This window comes from Electrona antarctica (assembly GCF_951216825.1).
Source record: "Electrona antarctica genome assembly, chromosome: 3".
Lineage (NCBI taxonomy): Eukaryota > Metazoa > Chordata > Actinopteri > Myctophiformes > Myctophidae > Electrona > Electrona antarctica.
The window spans coordinates 58118266-58145904 of record NC_136808.1 but is presented as its reverse complement, the minus strand read 5'-3'; the positions used below and the strand labels follow the sequence as shown (position 1 = coordinate 58145904).

At 42.3% G+C, this 27639-nt stretch overlaps 1 protein-coding gene across 4 annotated transcripts in view; it reads left to right on the top strand.

Moving 5' to 3' along the window:
- Positions 1 to 20098, top strand: part of LOC306920663 (cytoskeleton-associated protein 5-like) — a 30263-nt gene extending 10165 nt beyond the window's left edge. For 3 of the 4 annotated variants that reach the window (XM_079497471.1, XM_079497472.1, XM_079497473.1), the window contains exons 19-43: positions 82 to 139; positions 455 to 580; positions 1091 to 1227; positions 1800 to 1974; positions 5099 to 5212; positions 6559 to 6687; positions 7720 to 7914; positions 8505 to 8670; positions 9011 to 9096; positions 9937 to 10059; positions 10566 to 10715; positions 10981 to 11184; positions 12586 to 12721; positions 13269 to 13462; positions 14302 to 14438; positions 14691 to 14852; positions 15125 to 15248; positions 15399 to 15578; positions 16058 to 16245; positions 16362 to 16434; positions 16795 to 16983; positions 17801 to 17905; positions 18011 to 18064; positions 19133 to 19207; positions 19804 to 20098. In XM_079497471.1, coding sequence (XP_079353597.1) covers positions 82 to 139; positions 455 to 580; positions 1091 to 1227; positions 1800 to 1974; positions 5099 to 5212; positions 6559 to 6687; positions 7720 to 7914; positions 8505 to 8670; positions 9011 to 9096; positions 9937 to 10059; positions 10566 to 10715; positions 10981 to 11184; positions 12586 to 12721; positions 13269 to 13462; positions 14302 to 14438; positions 14691 to 14852; positions 15125 to 15248; positions 15399 to 15578; positions 16058 to 16245; positions 16362 to 16434; positions 16795 to 16983; positions 17801 to 17905; positions 18011 to 18064; positions 19133 to 19207; positions 19804 to 20001 — 3478 coding nt within the window. In that variant the 3' untranslated portion in view covers positions 20002 to 20098. The remainder of the gene's footprint in view (positions 1 to 81; positions 140 to 454; positions 581 to 1090; positions 1228 to 1799; positions 1975 to 5098; positions 5213 to 6558; positions 6688 to 7719; positions 7915 to 8504; positions 8671 to 9010; positions 9097 to 9936; positions 10060 to 10565; positions 10716 to 10980; positions 11185 to 12585; positions 12722 to 13268; positions 13463 to 14301; positions 14439 to 14690; positions 14853 to 15124; positions 15249 to 15398; positions 15579 to 16057; positions 16246 to 16361; positions 16435 to 16794; positions 16984 to 17800; positions 17906 to 18010; positions 18065 to 19132; positions 19208 to 19803) is intronic. The other variant, XM_079497474.1, reaches the window with a different exon arrangement.
- The last annotated feature ends 7541 nt before the right edge of the window (positions 20099 to 27639 follow it).

Sequence of the window (27639 nt, the reverse complement as noted above, 5' to 3'; positions counted from 1 at the left end):
CAGTTGGTTTTGGATTGACAGTGGATTAATGGCTTTCTGTTTTTTCAATTGGGTTTCAATCACCTTTCTTTCTCCTTGCAGAATGAATGTGAAAGCTTTCATCAGCCATGTAAAGACTGGTTTGAAAGCCACCAATCCTGTGAGTGTTTCATCATATTTAACCCATTCTGGGCGGGAACCCCTTTTGGTGTTTTAACTAAGCATTATGTAATACTTTAGCTATTGAAAAATAGCAGATCTACAAGCTCATAGTGCGCCACCGAGTGGCGCACTACGAGCTTGTAAGTCTGCTATTTTGAAGTGCCTTCACCTTGTCAGATTACAGATGATCTAATAAGAGCACATACTCTTTTGCTAAAGTAAAGCGTAGCTACTTTGAGAATCAAGTTTGACAATTAAATATGAAGCAGAAATATTGGTTGCCATTTTAATTCTTTTCCCCCCTCCTTTGCAGGCCATTCGCACAGCAGCCATCAGTCTCCTGGGCGTCATGTACCTCTACATGGGATCTCCACTGCGGATGTTCTTCGAGGATGAGAAGGCTGCATTAGTAACGCAGATTGATGCAGAGTTCCAAAAGGTGGCGTGTTTAACCACATGCAGGGATGTGCGCAGTGACTATTTTCACTGACGTTTAAACAGCCAAAACTTAATACATTTGGATCTACTGTATAAGGTCTAACCTAGTCTGAAGATCTATAAAGTCAAACCTAGTCTGAAACAAGAGTGTTTAATAAAAAAATATATATATATATCCCCCTGATGCTGCATATCTCTGCTGTCGGGCATATTATTTATTTCCAGGAAATGTAAACTATATTTTATAAACCAAGCAAAGTTGGTGTGACTTTATATATTGTCAATTACTTGCAGGAGAGGGGGTGGAGTTGGCTGGTTTAGGAGAGGGGGTGGAGTTGGCTGGTTTAGTCCACAGTTTGAGGGTCCAATTAAGTTAGCTGGTTTTGTCAACGGCATTTTTATGCTTTTCATTGCTTGAACAATTGGGTTCTTTTTCAGAGGGCAGTTCATAATGGGTTGCAATTATGTGTCTGCACCGTGAATCTCACTCATGTTCTCTGCTGTTCCGTAGATGCAAGGCCAGGCTCCTCCTGCACCTACCAGGGGCTCTGCTAAGGGGCGTGAGGGCCAGGTGGAAGGGGAGGAGGCTGAGAAGCAAGATGAGGAAGAGGATGACGTCGCGGATATGCTGCCGCGCACTGACATCAGGTTAGCCGCTGAACTAATGAAAGTAGTTGCTTTGATTGCCGGTCCAGTGTGAAAAGTAGGATTAATGTAGATAATAAAGTAGATTCCATGTCTCATGGAATCTGATTTTCACTGGGCTGTGTGTACTTTCACTACCTATGGTTAGTATTGCTTGCATATTTGTCATGTAATGGCAACAGGACCTGTGGAAATAGTTGGTTAAATGCTTAACAATTACTTGCATTAGTTTTAATCTAAACAATTGTTAGTTTTAATTAAACAATAGTAGTTATATTTCAATTTAAATGACTGTTGGTATATCAAATACTTTAAAATCAATTACTTGTTAAAAATATATACTGATGGTGATGATAATTATGTTCAGTAGTTCACTAATACCAATAACATACAGTAAAGGTACATTATGGCATACAAATAACATCACAAAAGCATGGATTAAAGAGTAAACTAGATCCTCAAATTACATAAGCCGTCCAACGTGTCATAGTATGCACTGTACTGAAGTAAAACATAGTATGCACTGTACTGTAAAACTTTGGTAAATCTTTCTGATCTTTGTATCTCTCTTTCAGTGACAAGATAACTGGGGAGATGGTCGAAAATATTGGGGACAAAAACTGGAAGGTCCGCAAGGAAGGACTGGACCAGGTAGCGGCGGTCATCTCGGAGGCTAAGCTCATCCAGCCCACGGTGGGAGAACTGCCTAATGCACTTAAAGGACGCCTCAACGACTCCAACAAGATCCTGGTGCGTAGCAGGGTTTGTCTCCCACACACCCAGCCTTAATGATCCTGGTGCGTAGCAGGGTTTGTCTCCCACACACCCAGCCTTAACCCATTTAGACCTGACAGATCCTGGTGCGTAGCCAGGGCTCCAGCGTGCGACTTAATAGGTCGCATATGATACTTAATTTGAGTAAAGTGCGAGTTAAAATATAACGAGGTCGCACGGGTGCGACTTGCTGGAAGGATGAGTGGGGGGGAAAAAAACATCCCGCAGTGCTTGCCCGTTCCATTGATAAAAACATTGGACGTTCGCCTGACGCCCAGTGTTCAAAGAACGATCGTTCACAAAAACCCACCAATAACAAGCCCTTCAGACTTGGATGGTCAGAGCGGCGCGATTACATACAAAGTCAATGCAAAGACGAGAATTGCGCAAACGGGCACGGCGCGACCTGCCGCGGTACAAACTGGACGAACCGAGGCGAATATATATTCAGGTCTAAACGCATCTTATCCGACACAAATTCACTAATCTTTCTCAGCTGTACAATTTCACTGGAGTGCGCAGCGCGCATATCTAACTGCATGATGATCAGTCATGATCTACACAGACAGCCGACTCCCGACCCAAACACTGAGTGAGGAGGTAAACTTGTTGTTTGATTAAACCTGTGCCACGAAAAATAGCTTCCAAAGCTTGTTATGTTTGCATCGAGGAGGTAGCCTATGTGTCCATACATGATGATCGGCCAACAAAAGACATTAATCTCCCTCCCAGTGAGTGAAGAGCACTGATGCCTGATTTATTCTTCGTCGTACAAAGTGTTCCGTGCTGAAAATAGCTGATCTAGAAGCTCACAACGCGCCGCGGCTTGTAGATCAGCTATTTTCAGCACACGGAGATATTCAGGCTCTGAGAGCATTCAGAAACTTTTGCCTTCACAATAAAAGCATGCAGCTTTCACAAGTTGGCCCATGAAGACAAGGAAAATGATTAAGAATTCGGTGGCATTTCACAATGCAAAAGATTTTTTCCAAAATGTAAAAATATTATAATAAGGAATTCATTTGGATAATGGTAATGGAGATATTGTACAAATTGTCACTTTATTAATCCCAAAGGTTTGGACTGCATTTAATTTTCAACTCAAAACCTTAAACTGACTTTCTGTGTGTGGAATATAAATAGGTATTGACTGAGTGACTTTGGGTTGGGTTGAAACCATCTACAGTGTTTTGAAGTATAACCAGGTAGGTTGCTGTTTTTTACACAGTGACCTTTGTAGGGGGTTTTATGATTCAAACCTTTAATGGTGGAAACCACTACATAAATAAATGGCGCCCGATGTGGGGGCATGATAAGATCATGTATTAATACCACGCTATACAAAGAAAAAAATGGTGCTACCTAATTTGTGGTGGCGCTACCAAATGAAAAGGTAGGTGGCACCAGTGCTACCTGTGAAAAAGTTAGTCTGGAGCCCTGTGCGTAGCAGGGTTCGTCTCCCACACACCCAGCCTTAACCCATTTAGATCCTGGTGCGTAGCAGGGTTTGTCTCCCACACACCCAGCCTTAACCCATTTAGATCCTGGTGCGTAGCAGGGTTTGTCTCCCACACACCCAGCCTTAATGATCCTGGTGCGTAGCAGGGTTTGTCTCCCACACACCCAGCCTTAATGATCCTGGTGCGTAGCAGGGTTTGTCTCCCACACACCCAGCCTTAACCCATTTAGACCTGACAGATCCTGGTGCGTAGCAGGGTTTGTCTCCCACACACCCAGCCTTAACCCATTAGATCCTGGTGCGTAGCAGGGTTTGTCTCCCACACACCCAGCCTTAACCCATTTAGATCCTGGTGCGTAGCAGGGTTCGTCTCCCACACACCCAGCCTTAACCCATTTAGATCCTGGTGCGTAGCAGGGTTTGTCTCCCACACACCCAGCCTTAACCCATTTAGATCCTGGTGCGTAGCAGGGTTTGTCTCCCACACACCCAGCCTTATCCCATTTAGATCCTGGTGCGTAGCAGGGTTTGTCTCCCACACACCCAGCCTTAACCCATTTAGATCCTGGTGCGTAGCAGGGTTTGTCTCCCACACACCCAGCCTTAACCCATTTAGATCCTGGTGCGTAGCAGGGTTTGTCTCCCACACACCCAGCCTTAACCCATTTAGATCCTGGTGCGTAGCAGGGTTTGTCTCCCACACACCCAGCCTTAACCCATTTAGATCCTGGTGCGTAGCAGGGTTTGTCTCCCACACACCCAGCCTTAACCCATTTAGATCCTGGTGCGTAGCAGGGTTTGTCTCCCACACACCCAGCCTTAATGATCCTGGTGCGTAGCAGGGTTTGTCTCCCACACACCCAGCCTTAACCCATTTAGATCCTGGTGCGTAGCAGGGTTCGTCTCCCACACACCCAGCCTTATCCCATTTAGATCCTGGTGCGTAGCAGGGTTTGTCTCCCACACACCCAGCCTTAACCCATTTAGATCCTGGTGCGTAGCAGGGTTTGTCTCCCACACACCCAGCCTTATCCCATTTAGATCCTGGTGCGTAGCAGGGTTTGTCTCCCACACACCCAGCCTTAACCCATTTAGATCCTGGTGCGTAGCAGGGTTTGTCTCCCACACACCCAGCCTTAACCCATTTAGATCCTGGTGCGTAGCAGGGTTCATCTCCCACACACCCAGCCTTAACCCATTTAGACCTGACGTCGAAATGTCTTCTAAATTCTGGCAGTTTACTGAAATACCCATGTTTCTGTATCAGTGGTGCACAATATTCCATGTCAAGGACCCCTAAAATGCAATTGGCCTCCGACCCCCCCATCTGAAAATATGTTGTTCCAGGGACACCTCAGAAGCAAAGATTTGAGTAAAAAATGTTCGCTCTGAAAGAATATACATTCAAAGATTTGCACCACATTTTCACAATTAAAAAAAAATAGCAGACCTACAAGCTCATAGCGCGCCACCGAGTGGCGCGCTATGAGCTTGTAGATCTGCTATTTTTCAATAGCTAAATTATAACATGTTTAAAACACCAAGGGGTTCCCGCCCAAAATTGGTTTATGTTGGCCTACCGAATGAATGCAACCAACACAATGGAAATGTTGATTTGAGGCTGGCATTCGTCTCCTTCAGGTCCAGCAGACCCTGTCCATCCTTCAGCAGATGGCCGTTGCCATGGGTCCTGGCATCCAGCAGCATATCAAGCCTCTGGGAATACCTGTAATCACTGTCCTTGGTGACAGCAAGGTACAGGAAGATTAATGTATTGCTCTATACTGTGCCAAAGTAAAAAAAATCAAAGCATGAAAAAGGGAAAGTGCCAGGAGGAGGCAAGAAGCCCTGGGGGCTTATACCTCTACCTATATTAAAATACAATAAAGACATTTATATAAATAATTTCCAGTAGAAATGATTGCAGTATACAGTGATGTAAATAGGTTTTCAATGTAATGAGTCCCGGGATGCAGGGATGGTCTTTTAGATGAGTCCCAGGGATGGTCTTTTAGAAATGAGTCCCACTTCAACGACGTTAGGAGTCATATTTTGCCTTTTTTTTTTACAAATTGCAGCATTTAACTAATTTATTTTTATATTTATAATGTGGTTATATTCATGTAGAAAACAGAAGAAGAAATTATGATTATAACTAATGCTAGCAAAATAAACTAGAATTAAAAAACAGTACAGTAGTGCATCCCGTGGATGCAGAGGTTGTTGTTTTATTGCGTCCCTTAACTATAAACTGCGTTTTGGGATGCAAAATGCACCCTATTTTAATCTCTGAATCATGTTGTAGATGATACACTCAAAGTACTTGATTCTCTTCTGGAGTAGGTAAATGGTGTGGAGATTGATTCTGACAATTTGATAACAGACTTGGTACAGGAAGATTGGTTTTAACTATTTTATAACGTACTCTTAAAAGGTTTACTTTGTAGGATCTGACTGAAGAAGTTTAGGAATTCACAACAAAATGCAGCATGCTTTGTTCAATTCTGCATGTTTCTGAGCTCTTGTCAGATTTGTTTAAAGAGCAGGAGAGTTGCTGTCCGTTTTAAAATATGCTCATTCCCTGCTTGAACTATTTTTCTACTATGCTCCCTTTTTGGTTTAATCTGCCGATTTAAAGTGATTGTCATGTGCTTTGACACGCCTTAATGTTTTTACCTTTGTCAGTGTTTTCGTCGACTAAGACGAAAAATGTTCTACCTTTTTTCACCGACAAACTAAGCTATGGTGACTAAGACTAAATGTATGACACTTTCGTCAACAAATAAAAACTAGAATAAAAGAGATCCAGTATAAGTCATTTTACACTTGTAGATCGGCTATTTTCAGCAAGTGTAAAATCAGTCATTACGACGGCATCAAGGCCTGCCAAAATGCATTTTATTCGACTAAATCAACTGTACATTTAGTCGACTAAAATCGCATGACATTTAGTCGAGTAAAACTAGACTTAACGCTAAGACATTCCAGATGACTAAAATATGACTGAAACTAAATGAAGTTTCAGTCCAAAGACTATGACTAGACTAAAATAGAAATTTGCTGCCAAAAACAACAGTGCCTTTGTGTATTCCTTCCTCCAGAACATGGTCCGTGCTGCAGCCCTGGCTACCCTGAAGGCCTGGGTGGAGCAGACTGGCATGAAGAAATGGCTGGAGGGTGAGGAGCTGTCGGAGGAGTTGAGGAAGGAGAACCCCTTCCTTAGACAGGAGGTGATTATGTCTTCTGGGTCTATATCTGACCATGGTTCAACCCATTTAGACCCGAGTTCGATTCTACAAATGTCTTCTAGTTTTATGAAAAACCCATGTTTCTATGTCAGTGGTTCTCCAACATGTTCATGTCAAGGCCCACAAATTTGGCCGCCGAGCCCCATCTGAAAATATGTTGTTCCAGTGACCTCCCAGAAGCAAAGATTTGAGTTAAAAAGGTTCACTCTGAAAGAATATATATTCAAAGATTGCTCCACATTTTTAAGATTAAAAAATAAATGGCAGACCTACAAGCTCGTAGCGCGGCACTCGGTGCCACGCTATGAACTTGTAGGTCTGCTATTTTCCAATAGCTAAAGTATAACATGATGCTTAAAACACCAAAAGGAGTTCCCGCCCAGAATGGGTTGAATTTCAAAATGGTTTTGGAAAAACGTATGGGAATGATCAAGAGGATTCAACTTGGGCAATGATTTAAAGTTTTGGGACTCAAAGGTCAAGGTGACAATCCAGCCATGGTACAAGAGATGTTTCAGGCAGGGTTTGTATGTTGAAATGGGACAAGCGGTTCATAAATCGGATAATATATTATATAGGATGATATCAATATAGGGACCATGACCGGTTTGTATGTTGAAATGGGACAAGCAGTTCATAAATCAGATAACATATTATATAGGATGATATCAATATAGGGACCATGACCGGTTTGTATGTTGAAATGGGACAAGCAGTTCATAAATCAGATAATATATTATATAGGATGATATCAATATAGGGACCATGACCGGTTTGTATGTTGAAATGGGACAAGCAGTTCATAAATCGGATAATATATTATATAGGATGATATCAATATAGGGACCATGACCGGTTTGTACGTTGAAATGGGCCAAGCGGTTCATAAATCGGATGAGAGATGATGATATCGATATAGGGACCATGACTAAATTGTTAACTTCATTGTCTCTAAATAATATGTATATAAGCATTCATTGGTTATTGTCTTATATTCTGTTCCCCTGCTATCAGCTGCTCGGCTGGCTTGCAGAGAACCTGGCCACCCTCCGCTCCGTCCCTGCAGATGCACTGCTGTGTGTGGGCCCGTTGTATGCATGCCTGGAAGACCGCAATGCTGATGTGAGGAAGAAGGCCCAGGATGCCCTGCCCGTTTTCATGACCCACCTGGGCTTTGACAAGATGAAAAAGGCTGCAGGGAAACTCAAGGTAGACCTTTTTTGCCTGTAGAAACTGTTGTGAGGGGAAGGGGGGGGAAAGGATGTACTACATAGTGCACATGTATCTTCCAGGAATTACGCAAACATGATTAGATTACTCTGAGCTGTGAGTGTGAATTAAACTGAAGAATTGTATTATGAACAATGTTATCCCATTTAGGCCTCTTAAAAAAAAAAAGTCTTCTGACACTTTTCTGAAATACCTTATGTTTCTGTATCGGTGGTGCTCAATATTTCATGTCAAGGACCCCAATAATTATATGTAATTGGCCACTCGGAAAGAATATATATTCAAAGATTTGTGCGACATTTTCACGATTTTTCAAAAATAGCAGACCTACAAGCTCATAGCGCGCCACAGAGTGCCGTGCTATGAGCTTGTAGATCTGCTATTTTTCAATAGCTAAAGTATAACATAATGCTTAAACACCAAAAGGGGTTCCAGCCCAAAATGTGTTAACCTAAGTGTGGTCAGAGGGGAAAGCTTGCATCTGCGTTTCTTGCAATGTATTACATTTTACTCAACTGTTTGGCTGCTTTATACTTACCGGTGTGGTTAAATTGTCCTTCCGTCTATAGCCTGCATCGAAGGACCAGGTTTTAGTGCTGCTGGAAAAAGCCAGATCAATCATGCCAGCCAAACCCACTGCAAGTGGTCCCACTTCTAAACCTGCTGCCAGTGGTCCCCCTGCCAGTGGTCCCACTGCCAAACTGGAACCCAAAGATCCTGCCAAGAGTTCCCCAGGTTGGTTCGTGTATCCTCTCCCAGCAAGGGGGAAATGTGTGTTTTTTTTATGTTTGTGTCTGGGACCTAACCAACCATTTGACATGATGGTGTGTGTGCAATTCAAGCCAGTGGTGGGAAGAAAAAAACCTGCAAACTGTGCTTGGCAGAGGCAGTTGATCAAGGATTTCTAAGATGATCCGGCCAGACAATTTGCTCAAATTTTGACAAATCGTTGTATACATTTTCAAAGTTGCAAGATGCATGCCAGTCAATTTGAGCTACAGTTTTCTAGGATGGATATAATAATGACTAGCTATCTCCTTTTGAACATAATTATGTATTCTCCTCTCCATTAAAGCAGCAACTGCCCAGTTGGATTCAGAAACCGCTGATAAATGTCCCCCCAAGAATACTAAACCAACAGAAGAGGCAAAAAAAGGAAAAGTGAGTCATTCTACGTTTTGGTTATTTTCAGTAGTTTTGCATGCTTTTTGTAACCCTCTTGGACAAGGTATTCAACAAACGCATTATATTTTGACTTACCATGTTAAATTGTTGAGCTGAAATGGATGACTGCATCAGTGTCATTAAAACACTTTACCTCCAATTAGGGATGTCCCGATACACTTTTTTTTCGCTTCTGAGCCGATCCCGATACCTCAATTTCTGTGTTAGGTGATACCGATACCGAATACAGATACCAGTGTTGTGATCTCATGTTGTGTTTATAGCTATATCTCGTGTTGTGTTTATAGCAGACTCATCACTCAAATGTGCACTTGCAGTTTGGGCAACTCCAAAGCAAACTCCACATGTCCCAACATTTTATTTACCTGCCATAGTGTCAACCCCTTACCCCTGTGTCGGATCAGTGGTTAGACTGGCATATTCACCGATACCGATATGACCCGATATGACAAATAAGGGCCGATCCGATACTGATACCGATACAGTATCGGGACATCTCTACCTCCAATACTCATTGAAACCAAAGTAGTATCTTTCCGGAAACCACAAAACGCACACCAGGTCAATATCGTGCTGGTAAATGTACCTTGTTTCTTTGGTTACACATGGAGGTGCCGAGTGACTCTGTAGCTTGTTGTCTCTTGATTTCCATGAATTCCTAATGCCTACCCTTTGGTTATGCCACTAGTGGAAATGGTCTACTTGGTCAAGGATTGATCAGGAACGGTAAAAGATCTTGATCATTACCAATGTGACTCCTTCTGCTTTAACTTGAGACTGACTCCCAATTTGCTTTCCTCATTTCCTCCCCTCCAGAGCGGAGTGGTGCTGAAAAAGCCTTCAGGGAAGGGGAAAGATGAAGAGGACCACTCTGGTCCAATCTTTACCCTGATACCCAACAAAAAAGAGCTGCGTGTCAAAGAGGAAAAGAGCTTAAAGGTGTTTTACCAATATTTGCATCTAATACGGTATCCGTTTTTAAACCTGTTAAATAAATATTTTTTCAAGCCAACCTTCAAGACTATATTGCAGCTAATGATAGATGTCTTTAATATAAAGTTGATGCTTTGAATTATGCATTGTAATGTAGAACAATGATGCTGCATAAAATGAAGCACACCCTACAGCCAATCTGAATATAATATTCTCCATGATATAAATGGATGTTATCAACAGGGGGTGGGGTGAGAGCCAAGCAAACAGTTAACCCATTTTGGGTGGGATCCCCTTTTGGTGTTAGCATTATGTTATAGTTTAGCTATTGAAAAATAGCAGATCTGCAAGCTCATAGCGTGCCACCGAGTGGCCACCGTCCTGTAAACGACTCAATCTGGGTGTATTTTACTTATCAAAACATATTTAGTACAATTGCCACAACAACCAGCCAACATGACGGTAATATTTTATCATGTGTTGCTTACCGTGTTTTTATAAATGTCTTTAAGATTTTGAAGTGGAACTTCGGCTCCCCCCAAGATGAGTATGTGGAGCAGTTGAAGGCTCAGATGGTGCCGTGCGTTGTCAAATGGCTGCAAGAAGAACTCTTCCACCAAGACTTTCACCACCACATCAAAGCAATAGCTGCCATGATTGAGGTTAGAGCTTATGGGCATTCAGAGTCGCACTCATAATGGAGGAGTGGGGTGAGAGTGATGAGTTGCACTAATCGATGGGGCGTCAGGTTGCAAGTGGCAACCGCGCTCCATTCCGACACCATCCTGGGGACACACCCATGTGCACAGGGGCCATCTGACTCACTCGGAAGTAGTTACAAAATATAGATTCTATATTTTAATCTGTATAATGATGCATTTCTTACTACTCCTTTTTTTTTGTCCTACTGCCTCCTACCTGCTCCAGCGCCTGGAAGCTGATAATGATGCCATAGTGTCCTGCCTGGACCTGATCCTCAAGTGGTTCACTCTACGCTTCTTTGACACCAACACCAGTGTGCTGATGAAGGCTCTGGAGTTCCTCAAGCTCCTCTTCCTCTCTCTCAGCGAGCAGAAATACCACCTCAGTGATCTGGAGGCCAGTTCCTTCATTCCTTACCTCATCCTCAAGGTTTGTATTTGCACCAATGAGGCTTAGCCCATTTCGACCTGATGCCAGATTCTACAAATGTTTCTATATCGGTTGTTCTCAAACTATTTCATGTCGAGGAGCCCCAGAAATATATGTAATTGGCCGCCGCCCATCTGAAAATATGTGTTTCCAGGGACCTCCCCAGAAGCAAAGATTTGAGTTAAATATTCTGAAGGAATAAATATTCAAAGATTTGCGCCACATTTTTACGATTTTTCAATAATAGCAGACCTACTTGCTCGTAGCGTGCCACTCGGTGGCGCGCTACGAGCTTGTAGATATGCTATTTTTCAATAGCTAAAGTATAACATAATGCTTAGTTAAAACACCAAAAGGGATTCCCGTACGTACAGAATGGATTAAATATTATATTATTATACTTGTGTGAAGTGAGCGGCGCAGGGTGTACAGTATGCATTGGTCATATGACATCTTACATCGTTATTTACTACCCTAAACATATGACATCTTACATCGTTATTTACTACCCTAAACATATGACATCTTACATCGTTATTTACTACCCTAAACATATGACATCTTACATCGTTATTTACTACCCTAAACATATGACATCTTACATCGTTATTTACTACCCTAAACAAACATTAGACTCTATACACTTACTGGCAAATGATTTGCCTCATAATTACCCTAAACAAACATTAAAGTCCATAGACTGGGCTGCCATATGACAATCTTGAAAAGCCATGTATTGGAGGGGCTGCCTGGCACCCCTAAAAAAAATAAGTAATGGTGTGGAATTGTCTGGTGGGTTGTGATGATGACAGTGAAGAGTTGCACTATTTAGCCAGGTTGCCTGTTGCATGGGCAACAGTGGCCTGTCCAGAATTTATTTTGTTACTCCGTGTGCACTGGGGCATACAGAGTCACCCCCATCGCACACAGCAGAAGGACTTAAATCAGTGGTTCCCAAAGTGGGGTCCGGGGACCCCCAGGGGTACCTGAGGGACTCCCAGGGGGTACCCAGCTAAATGATAATTTGGAACCAAATGGACCCTTATGGGTCTGTAACTGTGTATGGGTCTGTAACTGTGTACAAATGGACCCTAACGGTTCCATTTGTACACTCTCAGAGTTAAAATAACATTGATTTTACAATATAAATTGGGGGTCCCAGAGATAGAAATGCCATTAAATGGGGGCCTGTAGTCAAACTGGGGGACCTTGAAGTTAAACTGGTTGAGAATCACTGCTAGAGCCGTAGAAATCTTCTCTTATGGAGGTCCCTGGCTGCAAATGGGGGTCCGCAGGCTTATGAGTGTCAATTTGGGGGTCCTTGACATGAAGAAGTTTGGGAACCACTGACTTAAATGTTCTGAATCGGTACCTCATCTATATTATTTCTCTCTTTGGAAGATGGGCGAGTCCAAGGATGTGGTGAGGAAGGACGCGCGGGCCATCTTGGGCATGCTTTGCAAGGTTTACCCTTCCAGCAAAATCTTCCCGTATGTCATGGATGGAACGAAGTCTAAGAACTCTAAGCAGAGAGCTGGTGAGTAGAGCTAATAACTGATGTTATCTGTTATCAACCAGACAAATTGTCAAACCAAGCACTTTATTCATGCTTTTGACAGCCAGGCACTGGCATTTTAGGTTTAATATATAATATAATATAATATATAAACGACCATACTGCTGTCATATATTGTCTATTCACACAGCCATACATCTTACATAAACATTGATCATTTCACGTTTGTCGTTGCTTTGGGATTTCGCATATTAATCAAATTTCTCCTGTCAAAGCATGGCTAACGTTAATTCAATTACTCAGGCAATGTTATATTAACTATATTTGGCCAAAATTTAATTTATTAAAGCATTAAAACACAATGATGGGGAACTTTAAATGTTATATAATGGTGATAGTTTTATTAGTGTTATAAACGTGTCTATAGCAAGAAGTTTATTTTCATACCATATTAAATATAATTTTGCTTTCAATTCAATCAAATAGTTTATTATTATTTATGTTTCTTTCCCCTCTTGATTTACTGCTCACGATTTGAAATGGGGACATTTTCCATCTCTCCATGCAGAGTGTCTGGAAGAACTAGGCTGTCTCATTGAGCTGTGCGGTGTGTCCGTCTGCCAGCCCACGGCAGCAAAAGCACTCAAGTCCATTGCAGTTCACATCGGAGACCGAGATGCCTCGGTGCGCAACGCAGCTCTGAAAACCATCGTTGTGGTGTACAACATCTCTGGGGAGCAGGTTTACAAACTCATTGGCAATGTACGTACCTTGCTGTCCCTTTCCTACTGAAGTTATGTCAGTGGCTCCAAACGTTTTTGGCTTTAGTAATTGTTTTTTTTTTGGCTTTCGCCTTTATTTTATATATTTTATGGAGGGACAGGCAGTAGGCTGACAGGAAATGGGGAGATAGATGGGGGGCGGGGGGGAAGACATGCAGTAAAGGCCGTCGGGATCGGGAGTCAAACCCGCGGCACACTGCCAGACTGGATTACCAGCCAAGGTGCCTAGACCACTGAGCCACGGCCCAGGCCCAGTAATTATGTTTAATGAATGTTTGTTGTTCTATAGCCCAGAGTTTTCCCTGAAAACTAACTATACTAACCTGGACCATTTTAACCCATTTAGACCTGAGGCTGATTAAAAAAAAAAAAAAGTCTTCAAAATCTGTTCAGTTTTCTGAAAACCCCTATGTTTCTATATCAGTGGTTCTCAAACATTTTCATGTCAAGGACACCCAAAACTATATAACTGGCTGCAGACCCCCATCTGAAAATATGTTGTTCCAGGGACCCCCAGAAGCAAATATTTGAGTTAAAACGTGTGCTCTGAAATAATATATATTCAAAGATTTGCGCCACATTTTCACTTTTTCAAAAATGTCAGAGTGCCATGCTACGAGCTTGTAGATCTGCTATTTTTCAATGGCTAAAGTAGAACATAATGCTTAAAACACCAAAAGGGGTTCCCCCCCAGAATGGGTTAAAAATAATTTGATCACTGCAATGGCCAGTTTTGCCCTTTATACATCAGAAGAAACTGAGATACTATATGCCTGTAGCCACAACAAGATGAACGTTATGCCGCTCCTTTGTCCCTAGTTGCCAGACAAGGACATGAGCATGTTGGAGGAGAGGATCAAGCGCTCAGGCAAGGACAGTGCTCCGTCGTTGACCGACAAGGCACCCAGCACCAGCCTGCTGTGCAAACCAACAGTTGACAAACCCACTAAACTCGGGTATGCTTATTTATGACATAAAGCTGTGGCTTTCAGTCATTTGAATGCCACATGATCTTCCTCATCATAGTCATTAATTTTTATAGTCGCACTGTGATGAGGAAAGTGCCATTCAATGCATCATGACCACATGCACTCATGGTACACACTGTTCAATCATAATTTGTAGTTTTTAGCATGTTTCTCATGCATTGAACAAAACATTTTGACCACATCACTCTCAAAAGTCTCACCACTGTTCAATGTCGGCAGTCTGCTTCAAACCCAGAGTGCCCTGGTCCAGGCAACACACCAGGAATTCAGCCTGGACCTTCCAGAGGACCTCGAAAGTAACCTCTCTGTTTTAAAGGAGCTACCTGAGCTGGAGGATTGCAATTTGGATAACTTGGAGCCTCTAGACGTCCCTGAGTTCAAGTAAGATACATTCCTAGGATTCAAGGTTTTGGTGTGCGCCACAATGAAAGTTCCTCAGCATTCTGCAATGCTGTCATTTGTGTATGTCGTGTAGGTGTACCACAAGCATCACATCAACACTCATACAGTGTGCTGTCCCTGACACTATAATTAACCCACTCTTTGAAATGTACAAGGGAACAATCATTGCCACATGATCACTTCAATAATGTCCATGCATATTGCATATCTTCAATTATCTTGCCTGATACATGAAATGTTTTTTTTTGTAGGACAAATTCACGTTTTTTTGCTCCAGTGTACAATATCGATGCCGATCCTGCTGTCCGCATCAACATGCTATTGTCCAAAATTGCATTTGAAGACATTCACACCAGCATGGATGCCCTAATCCAAGTATGAACGCAAACTATTTCCCTCATAACTCTCTGGCTAATAACTTTAGAAATGTACAGGGAGAAATATGGCCCTGTCGTCCATCGGAGAGAGACGGGGCAAAGTAACACGTTATTTAAAAGTCTTCCTTTTTTCTTTTCTTTTTTACAGATGACTAAGGAGTTCGGCAAGAAGGGCTGTTCAGAGGTTGTGGTAAAAACTGTGAACCCCTTTCTAAACGCTGCCCTGTTCCAGCTGCGCCTCATCCACAGCTCTCACCTGGCCAACCGGCGTGTATCTAGAAGAGACCTCTCAAAGTTGTACTGCTGTATTACCACAAGTTTCTCGTCTGTGAGTAATAGGTGCTCGATGGCCCAATGTGCTAGTTGGTGCCTTGCATGGTTTCCGCTGCCATCGGTGTATGAATGGGTGAATGTAATGCACAATCTCTGTAAAGCGCCTTGGATAAAGGCGCTATATAAATGCACCATTTACCATTTAAAGATATACTTACTGTTTGCCATCCTTCTGGGCTAGAACAGATAAGAATTTGCAGGTATAAAGTGACAGCTGCGTTATGGTTGACAGGTTTTTGATAAGTACAGACACTACATGCATTTATAGTGACCAGGATTGTCCCATTTGAAAAGGTATGAAGTTCAACGTTTGCTGATATTTAATGCACATCCTATAATTCTGTTGAGGATATGTGAATATGGGACGCTTCCTAATGCATTGTGCCATCAGATCTTCCTCTGATGTAGGTAATGCCTAAAGGATGGTTTTAGAATTGAAATGACAAAATGACAACGATCATATCCTTTCCCCAGGTATTTGAGTCGGAGGTGCTGGCACAGCAAGCCTCTTCAGGTGCCCTGAAAGACCTGATAGAGGGCATGTTGACTGTGCTGTCAGACAAAAGGGTGAATGAGCTGTCGGACGGAGCAGAGGTCATCCGCTCGGTTAATAAACTTATGGGACTGCTTCTATTGAAGGCTGATCAGACAAATGTGCTTGGGTATGTGTGTTTTCAATTGATCTCCTTATTTGATATTTTAATCTGAATTTGAATCCAGACCAATTTTGGGTACAAATTTAGCCTTCACTTTAAGCTCTACCTTATTTCCTTTTCAGTGCTCTGCTGGTGCTTTTACAAGATGCCCTTCAAAACAACACTATCTCAGAGTTCTCAGACTTGGTGATGAAGGTAACATGAATCAAGGTTATATTATATATGTTATATATATATATGTACACTCATAATGGAGGAGTGGGGTGAGAGTGATGAGTTGCACTAATCGATGGGGCGTCAGGTTGCAAGTGGCAACCGCGCTCCATTCCGACACCATCCTGGGGACACACCCATGTGCACAGGGGCCATCTGACTCACCCGGAAGTAGTTACAAAATATAGATTCTATATTTTAATCTGTATAATGATGCATTTCTTACTCCTTTGAATATACTTTAATGAATCTCCATATTGAACTGCACCTTTTTATGCAGTGAGTTTTCATTGCTTACTGTTGAAATTAAACTAATTGTATGATTTGTTTTTGTTGGCTCAGTGTATATGGAGGGTGACCAGGTTCCTTCCAGACATCATCGCTACTCTAAACTTGGACAGGATCTTGTTGGACATTCACAACTTTATGGCGGTTTATACCAAAGAGAAGCTTCGCCAGTTTCCCAACAGCCTACCCCAACGCACACTCAAGACCCTGATCATCACGCTGTGTCGACTCACAGGGCCAAAGGTTGGTGTATGAATGATGCCGTGTATCTCTTGTGAGAATTCGATATCCACCACTACCAGCCTTATTTGCCCTCGGTCAGGGTTGTGATGAGGACAGAGGATAACCCCTCGGGTTGATGTGACTTAACTAACTAGGTCAAGAACCTAACATCAGTTTAACTAAGAACCAAATTGAAGCAATCTAAAACAATGGGCCTAGCCCTCTGTTTAATCTAAATTATATTTAATGGCATCCGTTTTGTGGTCAAGAAAGGAAGGTAGGACTACTTTGTTGTCTCAGAGGTGGGCTGTGGACGGGTCATTTCATTTTGTAAATGATGCAAGAATAATGGCTTCTATTTCAGCGTGCTAACTTAAGAAATATGCCTACCAATGAGGATTTCCAATTTTATTACGGTTAACTGTCCAATGCCCAACTCTGAGACGGAGTGCGTAGACGGAAATGGTGCCATTTTATGAGCATTAGTGAGATTATATGAAGTGGAGGTTAAAAACCTCACCTGTGTGAGGTGAGGGGCGTTCTTATCGTACATCATCATGACGTAAAATAGACACTAAGCCGATTTGCTCAGACACTGACGTAAATTTTTTGTAGGACAAAAATAGACACTAGGCCGATTTGCTCATTTTACAGGCCATGCATATCTAAGGATGTGAAATATTTGTCGCAAGTTTTAAAAGTATGTCTGCATTTTTCAGACCATGTATATCTAAAGATTTGAAACGCATCATTTCTGCTGTAACATTTGATACCACGCGTATCTAAAGATGTGAAACATTTTAAAAGTACTACCCTGTATGTGTGTCTGTCTGTGTAGATCATGGAACATTTGACCCTAGTCCAAGATGAGTTCTCAACCCTGGAGACAACGCTTAAGAATGTGTTGAAATCCCAAGGTCTTATGCCTGCAAAAGAAAATGTGGTATGTATACACAAACTAGTGTATATCGTGTAGGGCTGCTATGTCAATTATATTCATGTACACCACAAGAATCTTCAACTAACGATAGTATTGTCTCACTGTAAGATCTCTGGTACCAGCTGCAACCCTGAAAAGCAACAAGAACATCATGGACTTAAGGTGTGTTGGGGTTCAAAGTGCATTGCTATTGAACTGCTGCAATGCTATAAATACCGTAGCTTCTATCCTACCGATAATATGCCATAAGACGAGCTTGGAGTGGAGCTCACTTGGGGCCCTTATTTTGATGGTGCTAAATTAATGCCAGGAGCAGGGTCTGTGGGAATGTGTCCAGCCCAATGCTGTCATATACCACAGATGGGGCACTTGGTGTTTCATTTGAAGACTTGTGAGGTGAAAACCTCTACTGAATTTGTCAAATATGTCATCACAACACAAGGCCAACCTATTCACTTTGAAGTAGCAGGCTAATGAGGGCAGGACACGGTAGACTGTAGTCTGTTTAGAGCTGTGCATTTTTGGTATATTGTTTACATGTGATGTTTGTGAATGGTGCATATTATATATATTTGCATGCATGGTAATTCAATGGGGAACAATTTATTCTGTATTAAATTGATATATTTGAAGTTGATCCTTATATTAGCTTAGCTCTCACTCTCAATAACATTAATACTCCTAATGATATTAAACTCTAAGCCTGTGGAGACTCCTGTGACGCTACACCAGTGTTTTTGGCAGCAAATTTTGGTTTTAGTCAGTCTCTTGAATCGTTTTAATTTAGTTTTAGTCACCTGGAATGTTTTAGTTAGTCTAGTTTTAGTAGACCAAATGTCCTAAGATTTTAGTCCACTAAATCTACAGTTGATTTAGTTGGCTAAAATGTATTTTGGTGGGCCTTGATGCCGTCGTAATGACTGCGTTGTGTGCTTTTACATCTGCTATTTTCAGCATGCAACCAAGTGTTAAATGACTTGTACTGGATCTCTTGTCCACTAGTCCCTTCCTAACATTTTAGTCTAGTTTTTATCTGACAAAATTGTCAATACGTTTAGTCTTAGTTTTAGTCATAGCTTAGTTTTCCATTTAGTTTCAATTTAGTTTTCGTCAGTGAAAAAAGGTAGTTGAACATTTTTCGTCTTAGTTTTAGTCGACAAAAACAACACTGCGCACAGTGCGCAGCTCTACACATAAGAATGTCCAACTAACCATAGTCTTGCCCTTAAGGTCTCTGGCTCCGGCGTCAACCTTGAGAAACGGATAGTGTTGCAAGAACATCATGGACTGACCAAGAACATGAGGGTACGTTGGGCTTCTCGCTGCATTGCAATAACACTTCTGCAGCAGCAGTGTGCTGTAACATAATGGCTCACGCATCTGTGTATAGATGTTTTCTAAGTTGAATGGGAAGAACAAGTTGCACTCATAAAAGTGTCCTAAACAACTGCATTTACCACTAATAAAACAAATCAATCAATGGAGCACAGGAAGAACGCCCCCTTAAGGCTGCACTATGTTCTCAACAGAACACAACTTTGTTCTGCCTCAGCAGGTCAATAAGAACAACATGACCTAATAAGAACGTACCTAATAAGAACGTACGCTGTTATACTGTTCTAAGAGGTTGGGGTCTAATGTCCAGAACTTTTTTTTTTTAAAAGGCTGTAATTTTGTATTTTTGGTTCTGAAAGCAAAGGTGATACCAAGTGAAGCGCTGCAAAATATTGTTTATCACTATTTTCTTTTCCCATGTTTCCATGAAATTGTTAAGTCTTATTTAATTCAGTACTATTGTGTAGTATTGTATAGTATTTCCTCAGACTAATCTTGTAATGTGAACTTGGTTTGAGATGTTGGCAATGATTTAATCCATCTCGACTTTATGTTCTCTACTGCAGCTGGAGGAGGCAGACAAACCCTCCTCGCACACCTCTGGACCTGCTTCCTCTGTAAACATCGACAACAAGCTCCCCTTTCTCCTCCAAGACAACCAGGCGCTGGCCTGTTCCCAGAACCCTGCTACGTCTGTCTCTAAGTCCACTGCCACCTTGGATGACATCAAGAGGAGGCTTCAGCTTTTAAAGCAGGGGCGCTAAATAGGCTGACCCGTTTTCATTTGTTGTCCAATGTGTGTGACATTTTATATGTTTGTTCTTTTACTTTACTTTTGTAATAAAGATCCTTTTAACCCTTGTTGGATATCCAGTCCAATAAATCATTTCCCAGTCAACACAATAGTGTAATTTTCACGTCTACTCTGGCTTTTGCTTGTACCCCAGACGGTTTAAGTTGTTTGATTCAATCACTACTTTGATCAAATGACTATACAATATCTGACACACCCCCCCCCCTCCTTTAAACCCATTCAACCTGCTGTAGCTGTAAGCCCATTCACATCCACTCAGTTAACCGTTTTTTTTTTGTTGTATTTAGTTGTGCTTGAAATGTACTGTAATTCTGCAAACTGTTAATAAATACTTCAAACAATCACAAAGGTAGGGACAAAACCTGAAACTGATCATATCCGTGTTGATTAGCACCTTGAGTTCAAAAAGGCAATCCCTGCAGATGCTTAAACCAAATTCCAATATCCCAAATCTGCCACCGTCTCCAGCATGGCGATGTTACGGTGAAATATGTTACCATCTTGTGGACTTCACACAACTTACACGGAGATCTTCTCTTATGGGGGTCCCTGGCATCTATTTTCAAATGGGGGTGCAGGCTAATAAGTACCGTTTTGGGGGTCCTTCCTTGACATGAACCACTGTAGATAATTAAAGCGAGAGACAGAGATGAAGCAGGTGATTGATTGATTGAAGAATTTATTAACAGTTTGCAGAATTACAGTACATTTCAAGCACAAACTCAATACAAAGGCTGTTAACTGTGAGTGGACGACCCAATTAAGCATTACACTTGTTTCCAATAGGGTCCACCATGTTCAAATCATCAAAACATTTAGAGTCGTACAAATAGACACTTCTATAGACTATTGTACTTTAGAGCAGTGGTTCCCAGACCTTCAACAACACCACCACCATCCTACTGTCACTGTGGACTTAATACACGCTTATTGTACTTTAGAGCAGTGGTTCCCAGACCTTCAACAACAACACCACCACCATCCTACTGTCACTGTGGACTTAATACACGCTTATTGTACTTTAGAGCAGTGGTTCCCAGACCTTCAACAACAACACCACCACCATCCTACTGTCACTGTGGACTTAATACACGCTTATTGTACTTTAGAGCAGTGGTTCCCAGACCTTCAACAACACCACCACCACCATCCTACTGTCACTGTGGACTTAATACACGCTTATTGTACTTTAGAGCAGTGGTTCCCAGACCTTCAACAACAACACCACCACCATCCTACTGTCACTGTGGACTTAATACACGCTTATTGTACTTTAGAGCAGTGGTTCCCAGACCTTCAACAACAACACCACCACCATCCTACTGTCACTGTGGACTTAATACACGCTTATTGTACTTTAGAGCAGTGGTTCCCAGACCTTCAACAACAACACCACCACCATCCTACTGTCACTGTGGACTTAATACACGCTTATTGTACTTTAGAGCAGTGGTTCCCAGACCTTCAACAACAACAACACCACCATCCTACTGTCACTGTGGACTTAATACACGCTTATTGTACTTTATAGCAGTGGTTCCCAGACCTTCAACAACAACACCACCACCATCCTACTGTCACTGTGGACTTAATACACGCTTATTGTACTTTAGAGCAGTGGTTCCCAGACCTTCAACAACAACACCACCACCATCCTACTGTCACTGTGGACTTAATACACGCTTATTGTACTTTATAGCAGTGGTTCCCAGACCTTCAACAACAACAACACCACCATCCTACTGTCACTGTGGACTTAATACACGCTTATTGTACTTTATAGCAGTGGTTCCCAGACCTTCAACAACAACACCACCACCATCCTACTGTCACTGTGGACTTAATACACGCTTATTGTACTTTAGAGCAGTGGTTCCCAGACCTTCAACAACAACACCACCACCATCCTACTGTCACTGTGGACTTAATACACGCTTATTGTACTTTATAGCAGTGGTTCCCAGACCTTCAACAACAACACCACCACCATCCTACTGTCACTGTGGACTTAATACACGCTTATTGTACTTTAGAGCAGTGGTTCCCAGACCTTCAACAACAACACCACCACCATCCTACTGTCACTGTGGACTTAATACACGCTTATTGTACTTTAGAGCAGTGGTTCCCAGACCTTCAACAACAACACCACCACCATCCTACTGTCACTGTGGACTTAATACACGCTTATTGTACTTTATAGCAGTGGTTCCCAAACCTTTTCATGTCAATCAAGGACCCCCAAATTTACACTAATCAGCCCCGCGTACCCCCATTTGTAAATATATGCCAGGGACCCCCCATAAGAGAAGATTTTTATGTCTCTAGCAGTGATTTTCAACCCGTTTAATTTCAAGGACCCCCAGGTTTGACATGCATTAGTCTACGGGACCCCCATTTAATAGCATTTCTATCTCCGGGACCCCCACTTGATATTGTAAAATCTATGTTAAATTAACTCTGAGGGTGTACAAATGGAACCAGACGGACCCTGCTGGGTCCGTTTGGTTCCAAATTATCATTTAGCTGGGGACCCCCTGGAACTCCCTCAAGGACCCCTGGGGGTATCCCGGACCCCACTTTGGGAACCACTGCTTTAGCATGTTTCATCCCTATTTTTTTGTTTTTATTTTGCTTTTGATTGATTGATTGAATACTCCACTTTTTGCAAAACATTTTTTGGACAATACTCCTACAGAATCACACGAATCGAATTTTTACACAGTATCTCTATCTTTCAGATTTCATCCTGAATCCTCATTGGCTAAGATTGGCTTCCAGTGTTTGCCCGTTGGTCTGTTCGTCATTCTGTCTGAGTGTGAACAGCTAATCCACTGTTGGCTTGCTTGCAGCGAAACTTTGCACTCTCACTCCCTGGATCATGGATGCCAGGGCAGAAGCTCTGGCCCAGATCTTTCACATGGGCCTGTTATAGCGCCACCAGGAGCAGGAGTTTGCTAAACATATTTTTGGACAGAAATCAATCACAAATGTTGTCCAAAAATCACACGCGTTGGTACAAAGTATCTCTATAGTCATAAAACGAAACAGGTCTTTCAGATTCCATCCTGATTGGCTTCCAGCCCACAATAACCTGTGTATATGACCTGACAAAGACCTGTGCTCTGAGGAGCACTTTTTCTAGTTAACTTGCATTTCTTGTCAAAAGGGCTTTAGTACTATAGTCATTCATGTCAATAACAGAGCTCCAGAATCCTACTGAAAACTGAAGAATAGTCTAAACATTCATCTTGTAGATGTTACAAGAAAGATACCATCATCATACAATTATAATTGTCATAGCTACGAGCTTGTATAGGTCTGCTATTTTTGAAAAATCGTGAAAATGTGGTGCAAATTTTCTTTGAATATATATTATTTCAGAGCGAACGTTTTTAACTCAAATCTTTGCTTCTGGGGGGGGGGGGGGGGGGGGGTTCACTGGAACAACATAAGATGGGGGTCGGTGGCCAAATACATATAGTTTTTGGGGCCCTTGACATGAAACATTTTGAGAACCAATGACATAGAAACAAAACAGGATGTAGTAGACATTTTGTAGAATCAGAATCATTTGTCTATAAATGGGTTAACGTCTATGTACAACAGTTACAGTATACTCTCTGCCAGGGGTCCATTGTCTCATAATCGGCCTAAGGTCTCACACACACACACACACACACACACACACACACACACACACACACATTGTGTCCTCAGTGTTCTCCACGGGCCTCAGTCAAAGCCACACATCCGTCAACAGACACATTCACTTGTTGTTTATTCCTGTCTCCATGTTCTAGACTAGAGAGCAGTGGTTCTGTTCTCATCCTTTACTGGATCATCAGGGTCCACTTGGAAATATTGAAAGTCAACTTTGACATGAACACGTTTGAGAACCACTGCTATAAGACATATAGCCTCATAAATAACAAACAAATACATTAGAAAATACAGATTTTTTTTTAATTAAAATAAACTATGAAGTATGAACCGCTAACTTTTGCAATTCCCTGTAATTTGTTGAAAGTAAAGAAAATCTATTATGCCATTGCATAGGATAGGTTATTAGAATAAGTCTGTGTCTACAACCTGGGTGAAGGTATGTGTGGATAATTGTGTCCTGATATGTAGTCTCGATATGCATTGGACAGTTTTAATGCTTCTATAAACCAGTGTGATTATACAGTACCTGAGCTGCTGTTCCATATTTGCCAATAAAGTAGCTTTTCTTATTAATGAAAGAATGCACACAGTCTTCACTTACAGCCAAAAATGTTTTAATGGAAATCAGGTTTTAACTTTTCATACAAACGTATTTATTGGCTTCATTTTATTCATTATGAAACTTGCTCAATTTGTGAAGTTATGTTACACCCTTACTTCAAGTTTTCACACAACAGGACAGTTACGTAAAAACAACATTCACCATGGATTGAGGAAAGCAAAGAAGCCAGAATCATGTCAGAAAATGCTAACTATATAACACGAGGGGAAATGGTCAGCATGGAAGTATTCCTAAAATAGACCTGCAGGTTCTCTCTTGCACCTTATAATCTCCATTCATTCTGAGACATTCTTTGCATAATATTATATACAATGTTTGTTTAAAGTCCATAGATTTGGCTCCCACCTGATGTCATGTTTAGTTAGTTAAATGTCAGAGATTAGACCAGAGGGAAATGAGACACATTTTATGCAATCAAACACTCAAAACGCCTGCTGTGAAACGAGAAATACCGGTATTCAAATTGTTCGCTGATACAGAGAAGGTTATACAAATAATCTTTGAATATCATACCAACTCTAGTATTGCCAAAAAGGACAGAATTTAAAACTTAACCGGCAGTATTTTCATATTTGCCTTAAAACACGGGAAGACGGGCTCAGTGAAAGAGTGTGTTATGGTGTGTAAGTGTGTTTTCCCTTTAAGATCATAGAAGGACAGCTTGCCTTGGTCATAATCCAACAGCACCAAGATCTTGTTGGGGAGAGGTGGTTCAGCTACCTCTTTGGTGTAGTCTTTAGGAGTTCTTTCACGCAGCACGTCTGTACAAGTACATACATAAATACCCCACATGACTTTTGCAGTAGTAACACCGGCAGCCCAGTACCCATCCACCTCTACCTCCCACCTGTGTGTCCCTGAGGAAATCCCTTCTGATGCTCGGACAGACGAATAACCTCTCATCCTCTCTGGGATGTCTGGGACCTGCTGAGCTCTATCACTCAGTTTCACACTTGTTAAATCCTTTGATATAGTCACTTCTGTGCTGGCGGTGTTAGGGTCTAGAATGACAGGACCTGCATGGAGATATTAATTGCAGATATTAAATGATAAATTAAAAATAATTGTGCCAATACAAATCATAGGCTGAAGGGAGTTCCAACCGTGCATCTAGCCTATGGCAGGCCAGTCTGGTGCATCTCAGAGGCTATGACAGGCCAGTCTGGTGCATCTCAGAGGCCTCTAGCCTATATGGCAGGACAGTCTGGTGCATCTCAGAGGCCTCTAGCCTATGGCAGGCCAGTCTGGTGCATCTCAGAGGCCTCTAGCCTATGGCAGGACAGTCTGGTGCGTCTCAGAGGCCTCTAGCCTATGGCAGGACAGTCTGGTGCGTCTCAGAGGCCTCTAGCCTATGGCAGGCCAGTCTGGTGCGTCTCAGAGGCCTCTAGCCTATGGCAGGCCAGTCTGGTGCATCTCAGAGGCCTCTAGCCTATGGCAGGCCAGTCTGGTGCGTCTCAGAGGCCTCTAGCCTATGACAGGCCAGTCTGGTGCATCTCAGAGGCCTCTAGCCTATGGCAGGCCAGTCTGGTGCATCTCAGAGGCCTCTAGCCTATGACAGGCCAGTCTGGTGCATCTCAGAGGCCTCTAGCCTATGACAGGCCAGTCTGGTGCATCTCAGAGGCCTCTAGCCTATGACAGGCCAGTCTGGTGCATCTCAGAGGCCTCTAGCCTATGGCAGGCCAGTCTGGTGCATCTCAGAGGCAGGACAGGTATCATGAGAGAAGGAGGCACTGGAGCAGCTCAGATAATTTAGGCTCTTACTTTATTGACAGGGTACAGGTAAAAAGCGACGTTTCGATGTTTCAGTTACATCTTCGTCAGGTCATAGCCCGAGGGGGCAACACAGTAAGGCTTAAGTACACACATGGTACAGGGGGCAGGCCCTTAGTTGACCAATGTCACACATGGTACAGGGGGCAGGCCCTTTGATTGATTGATTGATTGAAGAATTTATTAACAGTTTGCAGAATTACAGTACATTTCAAGCACAAACTCAATACAAAGGCTGTTAACTGTGAGTGGACGACCCAATTAAGCATTACACTTGTTTCCAATAGGGTCCACCATGTTCAAATCATCAAAACATTTAGAGACGTACAAATAGACACTTCTATAGACAGAACAGGAATTCATCATAAATTAGTTGACCAATGTCCCACATGGTACAGGGGGCAGGCCCTTAGTTGACCAATGTCACACAGCCAGCAATCATTAGTTCATAGGATACCTGAGACAAATCTGCCTGTAACAATCATGGAATGTGTTGTCTGAAATGTGTGAGTGCTTACTGTATTGGATGATTCCCCTCATCTTGTTCCACACCTTGTATTGGACATTTCCCAGGTGTTTGGCCTCGTCGAGCAACGTTCCTGTTGGAATGTGTGGATCGGCCAACATGGCCTGGTCCTGGGCTCTGGAATGGATATATTCATTCATATTGAAATTCTGTGAAGAGAAAACAAGGTTACAAATAGAAAACGTTCAATTAGCCCTTGTATTTGCGTGATGATTGGTCCACAGACGGATGGGGACACACACAGACACACGCACGCACGCGCACACACACACACACACACACACACACACACACACACACACACACACACACACACACACACACACACACACACACACACACACACACACACACACACACAGTGTGTGTGGCGGCGGAGACAATAAACATTCATAAAACATAACATTGTTTACAAGCATGTAAGGGCCATCTCCAGCTATCAGCTGATCATCTATGATTTTGAGGGTGTTTGAGATGGAAGAGATCTCCGAGTTCAAATTGTCGATCTGGATCTTTATCTTCTGACTCTTCTGCCTCTCGTCCGTCCGCAGTGCATCGATCTTAGAGGCTTCCTCTGCTCGCAGGAACCGGTACATTTTCTGAAAGTCCTCTTTGATTCTCTTCTCTGCCTGCTGGGCCTGGAGCTGAAACCATTGAGACGAGGACCACGTCACCTCCATGTGAAATACATTATTCAATACTTAAAGACCATTCCCTCAAACAATATAATTGGATGCATGAAATGTCTGCTGAATGTGAAGCTTATATGAATAGAGTGAAAGGAAAGAGGCGTGGAGTAGAGACAGTAGAAAAGTTAACCATAAACTAGTTCAGTTCAAGTTCAGACTTAAGTTACTGAGCTAGATCAGCTAGGCTTCACTTTGTTACTCTGACTTACCTTGATGTGACTTGCGATTTTATCGCATTCACCTTTTACCCGTCTAAAGGTTGCCTCTTTGGTTCTTAATTGCATCTGTGCCGTTCTGAGTTTAGTCTGCAATGAT